Source organism: Oncorhynchus tshawytscha, linkage group LG02 (genome assembly GCF_018296145.1).
Source record: "Oncorhynchus tshawytscha isolate Ot180627B linkage group LG02, Otsh_v2.0, whole genome shotgun sequence".
NCBI lineage: Eukaryota > Metazoa > Chordata > Actinopteri > Salmoniformes > Salmonidae > Oncorhynchus > Oncorhynchus tshawytscha.
In genome coordinates this window covers 70084153-70097372 of record NC_056430.1, presented here as the reverse complement: position 1 = coordinate 70097372, position 13220 = coordinate 70084153, and the positions used below count along the sequence as shown (strand labels likewise).

The window sequence follows — 13220 nt, the reverse complement described above, 5'->3', positions numbered from 1 at the left end:
GAGTAAGAGAGAGAGAGAGAATGTGTGTGTGAGTGAGTAAGAGAGAGAGAGAGAGAGAGAGAGAGAGAGAGAGAGAGAGAGAGAGAGAGAGAGAGAGAGAGAGAGGGAGAGAGAGATTGTATGTACTGTACATATGTGGATGTGTGTATTAGAACAACTGCATGTGTGTGTGTTTGTCCAGCTCGACAGCTGTGGGCCACAGCTGCACACAGCTGATTTACTTTAGATTAGTGTGGCCTGGAGCCAAACAGAGGATTCAATCAGGGTACTGTATGCACGATGCGCGCCGGTTCGCTAAAAAGCTAACTGCACGCAGACTGCTAAACAAACTGTCCATTCGACCAACCCTCCATCAAAGAGCAGGTTTCACAGAAGGTTGCGTTTTGGGATGCAAACAAAGACTTCTAAACAACAGCTTCCCCGCCATTTTGGATTTGTACCATCGTTCTAGACCGTGGGATTATACACTGGAGAAGAGATAAATCTGTTTTTCTGTGCGTTGGGAGGGTGGCGATTTTCAGTAGCCATGGCTACATGTGAGTATGGAACCTTTCTTTGATGTTGTTCCATTTGGGGTTGTTGTTCGTAGGACGGTCAAATAGCTGACTTGAGTTGACCAATGATTTCTATCAACAGTAGACCATTTGTATATATTTATTATTATTGGGGTGGCAGGTAGCCTAGTGGTTAGAGCATTGGACTTGTAACCGAAATGTTGCAACATCGAATCCCCGAGCTGAGAATGTAAAAATCTGTCATCCAGCCCCTGAAAAAAGGCAGTTAACCCGCTGTTCCTAGACCAGTTAATCCACTGTTCCTAGACCAGTTAACCCACTGTTCCTAGACCAGTTAACCCACTGTTCCTAGACCAGTTAACCCACTGTTCCTAGACCAGTTAACCCACTGTTCCTAGACCAGTTAACCCGCTGTTCCTAGACCAGTTAACCCACTGTTCCTAGACCAGTTAACCCGCTGTTCCTAGACCAGTTAACCCACTGTTCCTAGACCAGTTAACCCGCTGTTCCTAGACCAGTTAACCCACTGTTCCTAGACCAGTTAACCCACTGTTCCTAGACCAGTTAACCCACTGTTCCTAGACCAGTTAACCCACTGTTCCTAGACCAGTTAACCCATTGTTCCTAGACCAGCTAACCCACTGTTCCTAGACCAGTTAACCCACTGTTCCTAGACCAGGTAACCCACTGTTCCTAGACCAGTTAACCCACTGTTCCTAGACCAGTTAACCCACTGTTCCTAGACCAGTTAACCCACTGTTCCTAGACCAGTTAACCCACTGTTCCTAGACCAGTTAACCCACTGTTCCTAGACCAGTTAATCCACTGTTCCTAGACCAGTTAACCCACTGTTCCTAGACCAGTTAACCCACTGTTCCTAGACCAGGTAACCCACTGTTCCTAGACCAGTTAACCCGTTGTTCCTAGACAGTTAACCCGTGTTCCTAGACCAGTTAACCTGCTGTTCCTAGACCAGTTAACCCACTGTTCCTAGACAAGTTAACCTGCTGTTCCTAGACCAGTTAACCCACTGTTCCTAGACCAGTTAACCCGCTGTTCCTGGACCAGTTAACCCGCTGTTCCTAGACCAGTTAACCTGCTGTTCCTAGACCAGTTAACCCACTGTTCCTAGACCAGTTAACCTGCTCTTCCTAGACCAGTTAACCCACTGTTCCTAGACCAGTTAACCCGCTGTTCCTGGACCAGTTAACCCACTGTTCCTAGACCAGTTAACCCGCTGTTCCTAGACCAGTTAACCTGCTGTTCCTAGACCAGTTAACCTGCTGTTCCTAGACCAGTTAACCCGCTGTTCCTAGACCAGTTAACCCGCTGTTCCTAGACCAGTTAACCTGCTGTTCCTAGACCAGTTAACCCACTGTTCCTAGACCAGTTAACCCACTGTTCCTGGACCAGTTAACCCACTGTTCCTAGACCAGTTAACACACTGTTCCTAGACCAGTTAACCCACTGTTCCTAGACCAGTTACCCACTGTTCCTAGACCAGTTAACCCACTGTTCCTAGACCAGTTAACCCACTGTTCCTAGACCAGTTAACCCACTGTTCCTAGACCAGTTAACCCACTGTTCCTAGACCAGTTAACCCACTGTTCCTAGACCAGTTAACCCGTTGTTCCTAGACAGTTAACCTGCTGTTCCTAGACCAGTTAACCCGCTGTTCCTAGACCAGTTAACCTGCTGTTCCTAGACCAGTTAACCCACTGTTCCTAGACCAGTTAACCCACTGTTCCTAGACCAGTTAACCCACTGTTCCTAGACCAGTTAACCCGTTGTTCCTAGACAGTTAACCTGCTGTTCCTAGACCAGTTAACCTGCTGTTCCTGGACCAGTTAACCCACTGTTCCTAGACCAGTTAACCCACTGTTCCTAGACCAGTTAACCCACTGTTCCTAGACCAGTTAACCCACTGTTCCTAGACCAGTTAACCCACTGTTCCTAGACCAGTTAACCCACTGTTCCTAGACCAGTTAACCCACTGTTCCTAGACCAGTTAACCCGTTGTTCCTAGACAGTTAACCTGCTGTTCCTAGACCAGTTAACCCGCTGTTCCTAGACCAGTTAACCTGCTGTTCCTAGACCAGTTAACCCACTGTTCCTAGACCAGTTAACCCACTGTTCCTAGACCAGTTAACCCACTGTTCCTAGACCAGTTAACCCGTTGTTCCTAGACAGTTAACCTGCTGTTCCTAGACCAGTTAACCTGCTCTTCCTAGACCAGTTAACCCACTGTTCCTAGACCAGTTAACCTGCTGTTCCTGGACCAGTTAACCCACTGTTCCTAGACCAGTTAACCCACTGTTCCTAGACCAGTTAACCCACTGTTCCTAGACCAGTTAACCCACTGTTCCTAGACCAGTTAACCCGCTGTTCCTAGACCAGTTAACCTGCTGTTCCTAGACCAGTTAACCTGCTGTTCCTAGACCAGTTAACCCGCTGTTCCTAGACCAGTTAACCCGCTGTTCCTAGACCAGTTAACCTGCTGTTCCTAGACCAGTTAACCCACTGTTCCTAGACCAGTTAACCCACTGTTCCTGGACCAGTTAACCCTCTGTTCCTAGACCAGTTAACACACTGTTCCTAGACCAGTTACCCACTGTTCCTAGACCAGTTAACCCGTTGTTCCTAGACAGTTAACCTGCTGTTCCTAGACCAGTTAACCCGCTGTTCCTAGACCAGTTAACCTGCTGTTCCTAGACCAGTTAACCCACTGTTCCTAGACCAGTTAACCCACTTTTCCTAGACCAGTTAACCCACTGTTCCTAGACCAGTTAACCCGTTGTTCCTAGACAGTTAACCTGCTGTTCCTAGACCAGTTAACCCGCTGTTCCTAGACCAGTTAACCCACTGTTCCTAGACCAGTTAACCCACTGTTCCTAGACCAGTTAACCCACTGTTCCTAGACCAGTTAACCCACTGTTCCTAGACCAGTTAACCCACTGTTCCTAGACCAGTTAACCCACTTTTCCTAGACCAGTTAACCCACTGTTCCTAGACCAGTTAACCCGTTGTTCCTAGACAGTTAACCTGCTGTTCCTAGACCAGTTAACCCGCTGTTCCTAGACCAGTTAACCCACTGTTCCTAGACCAGTTAACCCACTGTTCCTAGACCAGTTAACCCACTGTTCCTAGACCAGTTAACCCACTGTTCCTAGACCAGTTAACCCACTGTTCCTAGACCAGTTAACCCACTGTTCCTAGACCAGTTAACCCACTGTTCCTAACCCACTGTTCCTAGGCCGTCATTGAAAATAAGAATTTCTTCTTAACTGACTTGCCTAGTTAAATCATGAAAAAGTTTTATTTTATCCTATTGTGAAGAGCAATCAGTAGATGTCCCTGTACATCTGTGACTTGTCCTCTCAAATCATGGTCTTCCACAGTGTTAAGTTCAGATATTGTTGTCAATTTCCTAGCTTTGATTTACGTCTTTTCTTCAGGGCCTATACTGTAACCAGTTATTGAATTAGGAATGTTCTTCTGGGAACCTGTTGTGGAACGATAAATAGCTTTTGGTGGATGGTGGATATTGTAGCTGGCTGTCCTTTTTGGCCAGTTGATGTTCTGTACCATCATCCGCTGTGGGAGATTAACAGCCCTGTCCACCATAGGCAACAAGCTACTGCTTTCTCCATGGCAACGACATCCCATCCATATCAAGCCTACTCTGTTTAACTAGATACTGCGTTCATATTAGATCACCTTTACTACATTTGTAGCCTTGTAGAATATGTTGCATTTTCTCTAGTGGTAACAGTATTATTACAAATTTGCGATACACATTGAGATATTTCCTTATCTCAATGTGTAAGTGTAATGTGTAATGCTGTGATATTTCACAGAGGGCATTGTAACCTACAATGAGTGTATAAAACATTAAGAACACCTTCCTAATATTGAGTTGCATCCTTAACAGCCTCAAACTGTTGAGCGTGTTGCAGTTCTTGACACAAACCGGTGCGCCTGGCACCTACTACCATACCCCGTTCAAAGGCACTTCAATATTTTATCTTGCCCATTCACCCTCTGAATGGCACACATACACAATCCATGTCTCAGTTGTCTCAAGGCTTAACCTGCCTCCTCCCCTTCAACTACACGGATTTAAGTGGATTTAAGTGGATTTAACAAGTGACATCAATAAGGGATTATAGTCTTCACCTGGATTCACCTGGTCAGTCTATGTCATGGAAAGAGTTTTGTCTACTCAGTGTATGTTGGGATATCAGGCCAGGCCCAGTTTTCCATGGAGAATGAACATAGTGAAACTGTGCACTCTGTCTCCCTCCATATCTGCAACCATGTGGCCTTAACTTTTTCATCTGGGGGGGCGTGGGGGGGGAGGGGGAGCGTGGGGAGGGAGGGGGAGCGTTGGGGGAAGCGTGGGGGAGGGAGGGGGAGCGTGGGGGGCGTGGGGAGGGTGGGGGAGCGTGGGGAGGGAGGGGGAGCGTGGGGGGAGGGGGGGGGGGGCGTGAGGGGGAGGGGGAGTGTGGGGGAGGGGGAGCGTGGGGGAGGGGGAGCGTGGGGAGGGAGGCGGGACCGTGGAGGGGAGGGGGAGCATGGGGGAGCGTGGGGAGGGAGGGGGGGAGGGAGGGAGGGAGGCGGGACCGTGGAGGGGAGGGGGAGCGTGGGGGGGGAGAGGGGAGCGTGGGGAGGGAGGGGGAGCGTGGGGGAGAGGAGGTTCTAGGGTATTTTAAGGAACCTTGATCCCCTGTCTGACAGATGAGCTATCACCAATACTCAATCAGAGTCAAGAGACTAAAATAAAACATGAGAAAGAACATAACCCTGTGACTAATACTTGCTTGTGTCTTACTAAGATCCTCTATCTGTCTGTGCCTGTTTGTAGTTCTGTCGCCAGTCCTGCCCTTCCCATGCCTGTATAACAATGACCTGTTGTCTGTTGAAAATACTCCAAGCTAAAATACTCCAAGCTAAAATACTCCAAGATAAATACTCCAAGCTAAAATACTCCAAGCTAAGCTAACATTTCAGTGCCTCACTACTGAATCTGTTTTGCACATGGACTACAGATGACAGTTCCGTAAAAAGTGGACCGCAATGGATATATGACAACATCTGCAACCCCACGAGTCTTCTGATGCTAAACTCATAGAAATAGAATTAGATGACTATAGTATTGAGGTATTGCATAATATTATACATTCTCTGTCTAAGAGACAATGTTAGGGTCAATTCCATTTCAATTCAGTCAATTCAGGGTTTGCTTTTCAATTAAGAAAATAGGAATCGGAAATGGAATTGACCATGCTCTCTTTCTCTCTATAGATACAGGCTACTACTGCATACTGTACATGTATATAATATCTAACCTCCTCCTCTCCTCCTTCACCCCTGTAGGTAATGTGGGTATGCAACCTGTGCCGTAAGCAACAGGAGATCCTCACCAAATCGGGAGAATGGTTTTCGGGGCCGGGGGCGAGGCAGATGAGCCTGGATGGCGGCCTGAACGCCCCGCCCACGGGGGGTGACAGGAAGCTACTCCGCTCCAGGTCCCAGGCCCCTCCCTCTTCCAGCGGTAACGCTGGGGCGGCGCCCGACGGAACGCATCATCCGCCAACGTTACCGGCCAAGGGAGTGTTGGACACCATGCCGGCGTCACGCGCTCGGAGCGAACCACCACGAGACAAGTAGGACATCGTGGACACAAAGGCTCTAATCCCTTAAACACTTTCACCTGTCCTCTCACAACCCCTGCTTTCACCTCTCTGTCTGTAGAGGCTCAAACCAGAGTCTACGTCACTGTATTGGTTATCTATCTATCTATCTATCTATCATCCACTCTACTATTATCACCTCCCCTTAATCCCTTTGATTCTAGACACTTAAAGGAACAATCCACTCGAAAAGTATCTTTTGGTTGTTGTTTTTTTACTTCATAAGATGCGTTTTGCATCATCATGATGATGTGGCAAGTTAGAATGAGCTTTTTGAAAGTCCTCTATCTTGAGAACTTGATTGCTGACATGCAAAACATTTTGGGACTGTATCAGAGTCTAGGTATTGAGTATCTTGACCTGGGCTTCTTTTAGATGATATTGTCGTTTTTATATTGGGTCTTTTTTTATTATTATTGTTGTACAGTTGAGTCGTGTACAGGTTAGTCCTTTCCCGTTTTGTCTAACAGGGTCTTGTTGACGCCGTCAGTTTACACATGCAGCCTCATTTGTCTCGTTCAACATTGGACACACTTTGGTCATCTTTTTTTCCGCGTTTGACAGGAACTCAAATCCTCTGATGTTGGGAGTGACCCATTTTCGGTGTGTGTTGTGGTATATGGGTTGCAGCACTTGATTATTTAATCCCCACTGGATCAAAAAAATAAAAAATAGCGCTGTCCAAGCTTATAGCCAAAGCAGATGCTGGGTTGCATGTTTTATTCTTGAAAGGTCCATGATTAATATATTTTGTTTTGCATCTAATGGGTGAGTCCATTTCGGTCCAGCCTGAATGCATCACTCAAAATGCTGGCCCTCTTCCACACTGTTGTTGGATGATCCATACCCAGGTTAACCATCAGTAGGAACATTTTCCCATGGAAATAGAATCTCATTTTAGTTCCGTACATATTCCTCCATTTGGAATTATTTCCCTGTCTTTATCATCATTGCTTTCATTCAACCAGTAATAACTGGTACTGACCATAATTTGTCCAGTATATCTGAGTAGGCTTTATTGTTATATTACTACATGGTATTATGTTAACAAAACAACAAGTGTGTAATGTTATATCAATGTCCATTATGGTCACCCTTCTCTTCAGGAAAAGACCTGTGTCCCTCCATGAACAGAACGGTAAGCCTGGTGGTCCTGGTCGTGGTGGAGGAGGCCGGGGACCCCCAGGGAAGCTTCAGACCGTGGCCTCCCAGGAGGAGTTCTGCGGTCCCGGGGACATAGACTGGCGGGACGGCCGGCACCTGGAGAAGGTCCGCTCCCATGACTACCCCGACGGCGGCGACCAAGGAAATCGCCCCGACCTCCGGAGACGCCCCCCGGAGGAGGATGAGCTGGAGCGCAAGCGGCGCCAGGAGGAGGAGTTCCAGACGCGTTACCGCAGCGACCCCAACCTGGCGCGCTACCCGGTCAAGCCGCAGAAGGAGGAGCAGGAGATGCGCATGCACGCCAAGGTGTCGAAGGTGCGCCACGAGCGGCGCCACAGCAACAACGCCATCAATGAGGTGGGGCTGGAGGGCGGGGGAGGAGGGGGAGGGAACATGGGGGATGTGCCTGAGAATCGTCTCCGGAGGGGCGGCGGTGGGGTTGGTGGAGAACCGGACCGCAAGGCATCCTTGGAGAACCACTGCACCTACTCCATGGACAGGACCGTGGGGGGTGGTGGGGGTGGCGGAATTGGGCAGGGACCCCAGGGAGGTCCCCCCCTCCTCAAACAGAACCAGAACCACGGACCCCTTCAACCATCCGGTGGTGGCCCACGAACGGGCCCCCATCCTGGTGCTCCTCACCCCCACCAAGGACCCCCACCCCCAGCAGGCTGGGATCCCCCTAAGGGACCCCACCCCAGCCAACTGGACCCCAATTCCCAGGCAGCCATGATGCACAAGGCTAGGAGGGAGAAGTCCGGGGACAGCCTGCTGCGGAAGGACTCCCAGAGCTCGGACCAGTCGGAGTCGCTGCGGCCGCCCCCACCCAGGCCCTACAAGAGCAAACGGGGCGTCAACAAGAGGCAGATGTCTATAAGCAGCTCAGAGGAGGAGGGCGCCTCCACGCCAGAGTACACCAGCTGTGAGGACGTGGACATGGAGAGCGTCAGTGAAAAAGGTCAGAAGTAATCTCTCGCTCTCTCTCTCTGATAGCTCTTCTCATGTCTATATGATTGGTCATGCATTCAGATATTTTAACATTGGAAGAATTATCAAATCTGTGGTGAGTTGGTGTTTTGGCTACCTGTATGGAGAGTGTCAGCGAGAAAGGTCTGATTCTTCAGTTTTCTATCAGATCGAATCATCTATATTAGCTGGTTTTGTGTCAGTATTGTCAGAGATTGTCAGAGATTTCGACATTGGTGGAATGATCAAACTTTCGTTAGAATTTATGGTTTTATGGTTTTATGGTCACCTGGGTGTCGCTACTAATGCAATATTCTCTTAACTTTTTTGTTATTATCAAAATCGCTTTGCTCTAGGTTTCCATCAAAATAAAGAATTTAAATGTAAATGTCAAAGTTTACTGGGGCTGCATCTCCCTGCCTATAATGTGCTATGGCCTTGACTCGGAACAACACTGTCATTCATCCACACCGCTGAAGCCAAACCCTATTGCTTCCCGTCCTGGAACAGGACAGCTCTCTTTTATTTAGGAAACGTCCTGTGATTTAGGCCAGCAGATTTGGCAGAATTAGGTCAGTGGCTAGTGCGGCTAACGCTACGTAAAGCTTCCCCGCCAAAACACCGGCTGCATCCTGCTGTTAACGGATAGAATATAATCGAGTTTGGGTGTCACCATTGTGGCCAGCCGCATGTTCAGTTTTGGCTTCTCGTTTGCTCACACCGGCCCGCAACAGCTTTGCAATTCACTCTTCTTGACTAAATAAGGCTATGCTATTTTAGCAGTTAGCTTGTCGACGGAGGATGCCATGACGACGGTTGTCATTTTGTTTATCTGTGCACTCATCACACTCACCACTAACCACCACCACTGGTCGCTCCGGGCCAATCCCAATCCCAAATTAGATGATCAGATTAGGTTAACACATGGGAATAGGGTGTTTAACGGGGGGCGACAGGCGGGAGAAATAGTTCGAAAGTTAGCTGTCGTAGCTAGCAAGTGTTTAGCAGTGTTTACTTCAGGAGTAGGCCAGTCCCAAATCCAGCATGGGATTTACATTTGATGTTGTCCGCGGTAAACAAATTCTGAGGCGGGACCAGGCTAAAGGCTAAATGTAGCTATGTGAAGTGTAACTCAGCCGTGTAAAAGCCTGGGTTCACGAGGACAACGCATGTCCAGTAAATACGGTTTCGTTCTGTTCTTTTTGGGATAAAGGATTGATGGTGTAGATGGATATGTGGTTGGTTAATCTAAAACCTCACAACGAGACGTTTCGGTCAACTTCCGGGTTGTTGCGTGTTTTTTTTTTCATTTACAGTGATACACTTGAACGGCTCCAAATTGTAAGCGAGGGTACAGATACACCCCAAACCTACTTTACATGCTATTTAGTAGACCTGCGAGACAGATTTACTGTTGCAATCAAACCAGGCAAATGAGATAGTAAAACATTAATGCCAAGTCATCTAATATCTTGTTGGGAGGTTAGCAGTTTGAATACGCTCCTGATGCAGGCTATATTTTGCAAGATTAACTAGGGCCTTTATAAAATGCCCAAGGAGGACACCTTTATGGAATTAAGAATCTATTTAAAGATGCATTTGGGATTGATTTAGGAGCTAAGAGTGTATTTTGGGATTGTTAATGAGATAAGAGTTTGCTGTTTACAGTTAAAGGAGGGAGTGGAGATTCAGCCAATCTGATTGGTTGGCTTCCTCAAAGATGTCAAGTTGTGGAAGATAATATAGTAAGGAGGAAATGACAGGAGAAATCAGACCTAAGGTTCATTTTAGTGTTGATGCAAATTCTTCAATGTGTTTTTAGACAGTGTGTGTTTGTGTGTGTAGGCCTATCCATCTGCGATGCCCTCCTGATGACCTCCTTCAGGTCAAATCACAGAATTAAATAGAACACTATAATATACAGTATCATGTATATAATAACACCGTGATACATTGTTATGGATCAAATACATTATAAATACATTATTCACAGAAGGGTTGTCAATTCCTGTCAGATTAGTGTAAAACCTGCAGCATTGATGTCTGACCTTACTACAGGGTCAGGGTCAAGTCAAATCTGAACCTGGATCAGCCTCTAACATTGACCAGATTTATCCCTATTAATAGAAATAGATTCAGGATGAGAGGGGATCGTCTCCAGTTTCTCTATGTTTTTGTAACTGTGGCCATGTGACCTGAGTTTTTACAGGTACATCCAGTAGATGTTGACTTTGAATAGCTAAACATTCCTCATCGGTAATTATTATTAGCCTGTTAGTTTCGCACCCAGAAAAGAAGTGCTCCAGATCGTGTGATCTGATGTCCAATATTCATCTGCTAAAAACAGAAAAGGGAACCGTCAGCACTCTGAATCGAGGAGTCAGCAGGAACGTTTCGAAGTAGTTCCCCCATTGCGCTTCACATTTTTTAGATCTCACTTTCGAATCAGCAAACAGTTGAGTTGCACCCCTCAACTTTAACCCCTACTTCCTCCCTCCTCTCCTGACCACTTACTTTCCCTTAGCTCTTTATACACACGTCTCTGATCAGTGTCCAAGCTGGCTATGGACCTGTAGGTTCAGGGACTTGTCCCTGTTTCTAAAGTCACACACCAAAGTCCCCATCTAATTTCATCCTGCTATTCTGTTGACGTCATTCATTGAAGACATAAAAGGGTGGATGAGGCCTTGAAGGATGTAGGAGGCTTTGGAGGACGTGTGGGACTGGGTCGATGGGTAGAGCTGGTCTGGACTGAAGTGTGGCCATTCTCCAGTCTCTCTGTCTCGCCACCATCTGTCAGTAGGGCTGGTAATGAGAGTTGGGCGACAGACAGACAAGGTCCCAGTTTGTCCCCTTGTCTCCTGGTGTGTTGGACTGAGTTGACTTTGTCTGACGGAGACTGGAACTGACTTTCTCGTTTTAGCTTTTACCTCTCTCTCTCTCTCTCTCTCTCTCTCCCCATCTCTAACTCTCTCTGTCTCTAACTCTCTCTATCTTTCTGTTTATCTTCTCTCTCTCTCTCTCTCTCTCTCTCTCTCTCTCTCCATTTCTAACTCTCTCCATCTTTCTGTTTATCTTTCTGTTTATCTTGTCTCTCTCTCTCTCTCTCTCTCTCTCTCTCTCTCTCTCTCTCTCTCTCTCCATCTCTAACTCTCTCCGTCTCTAACTCTCTCTATCTTTCTGTTTATCCTCTCTCTCTCTCTCTCTTTCTCTCTCTCTCCCTCTCTCCATCTCTAACTCTCTCCGTCTCTAACTCTCCCTATCTTTCTGTTTATCTTCTCTCTCTCTCTCTCTCTCCATTTCTAACTCTCTCCATCTCTAACTCTCTCTATCTTTCTGTTTATCTTCTCTCTCTCTCTCTCTTTCTCTCTCTCTCTCTCATCTCTAACTCTCTCCGTCTCTAACTCTCTCTATCTTTCTGTTTATCCTCTCTCTCTCTATCTCTTTCTCTCTCTCTCCATCTCTAACTCTCTCTGTCTCTAACTCTCCCTATCTTTCTGTTTATCTTCTCTCTCTCTCTCTCTCTCTCTCTCCATTTCTAACTCTCTCCATCTCTAACTCTCCCTATCTTTCTGTTTATCTTCTCTCTCTCTCTCTCTCTCTCTCTCTCCATTTCTAACTCTCTCCATCTCTAACTCTCCCTATCTTTCTGTTTATCTTCTCTCTCTCTCTCTCTCTCTCCATTTCTAACTCTCTCCATCTCTAACTCTCTCTATCTTTCTGTTTATCTTGTCTCTCTCTCTCTCTCTCTCTCTCTCTCTCTCTCTCTCTCTCAATTCAATTTCAATTAACAGGCTTTATTGGCATGGGAAACACATGTGTCCATTGCCAAAGCAAGTGAAATAGATAATAAACACAAGTTAAATAAACAATAAAAAATGTACAGTAAACATTTCACTTACAAAAGTTCCAAAAGAATAAAGACATTTCAAATGTCATATGTCTATATACAGCATTGTAATGATGTGCAAATAGTTAAAGTACAAAAGGGAAAATAAATAAACACAAATATAGGTGTAACGAGATTCGTCTTCCTCTGACTAGGAGTATGAAGGATCGGACCAATATGCAGCGTGGTACGTGTCCATGTTGAGATTTATTGACACTGAACACAAAAAACAAAATAACAGGGAGAACGAACGAAAACCAGTTCTGTCTGGTGAAGACACAGAGACAGAAAACAATCACCCACAACTAAAATGGGGAAAACAGGCTACCTAAGTATGATTCTCAAACAGAGACAATGAACGACGCCTGCCTCTGATTGAGAACCATACCAGGCCAAACACAAAACACAACATAGTAATTAAGAACATATACTACCCACCCCAACTCACGCCCTGACCAAACTAACACAAAGACATAATAAAGTAACTAAGGTCAGAACGTGACAATAGGTTTGCTTGTTCTTCACTGGTTGCCCTTTTCTTGTGGCAACAGGTCACAAATCTTGCTGCTGTGATTGCACACTGGTATTTCACCCAATAGATATGGGAGTTTATCAAAGTTGGATTTGTTTTCAAATTCTTTGTGGGTCTGTGAAATCTGAGGGAAATATAGTATGTGTCTCTAATATGGTCATACATTTGGCAGGAGGTTAGGAAGTGCAGCTTTCACCTAATTTTGTGGGCAGTGAGCACATAGCCTGTCTTCTCTTGAGAGGCAGATCTGCCTTCGGTGGCATTTCTCAATAGCAAGGCTATGCTTACTGAGTCTGTACATAGATTTCCTTAATTTTGGGTCTGTCACAGTGGGCAGGTATTCTGCTACTGTTTAGTGTACTCTCTGTTTGGCATTCTAGTTTGATCTGTTTAAAAAAAAATCTTTCTAATGTGTAATAATTATATTTTTGTTTTCTCATGATTTGATTGGGTCTGATTGT

General features: G+C 46.2%; 2 protein-coding genes across 9 annotated transcripts in view; both read left to right on the top strand.

The window, feature by feature from the left end:
* LOC112234944 (regulating synaptic membrane exocytosis protein 1-like) overlaps window positions 1-6185 on the top strand; it is a 65117-nt gene extending 58932 nt beyond the window's left edge. Inside the window, exon 3 of the mRNA XM_042305404.1 lies at window positions 5892-6185. Within this exon, the coding sequence (XP_042161338.1) occupies window positions 5892-6185 (294 nt within the window). The remainder of the gene's footprint in view (window positions 1-5891) is intronic.
* Window positions 6186-7770: 1585 nt separating this feature from the next.
* Window positions 7771-13220, top strand: part of LOC112234945 (regulating synaptic membrane exocytosis protein 1-like) — a 51576-nt gene continuing 46126 nt past the window's right edge. For 6 of the 8 annotated variants that reach the window (XM_042303788.1, XM_042303782.1, XM_042303791.1 and 3 more), the window contains exon 1: window positions 7771-8330. In XM_042303788.1, the coding sequence (XP_042159722.1) occupies window positions 7865-8330 (466 nt within the window). In that variant the 5' untranslated portion in view covers window positions 7771-7864. The remainder of the gene's footprint in view (window positions 8331-13220) is intronic. The other 2 variants (XM_042303807.1, XM_042303804.1) reach the window with 1 other exon arrangement.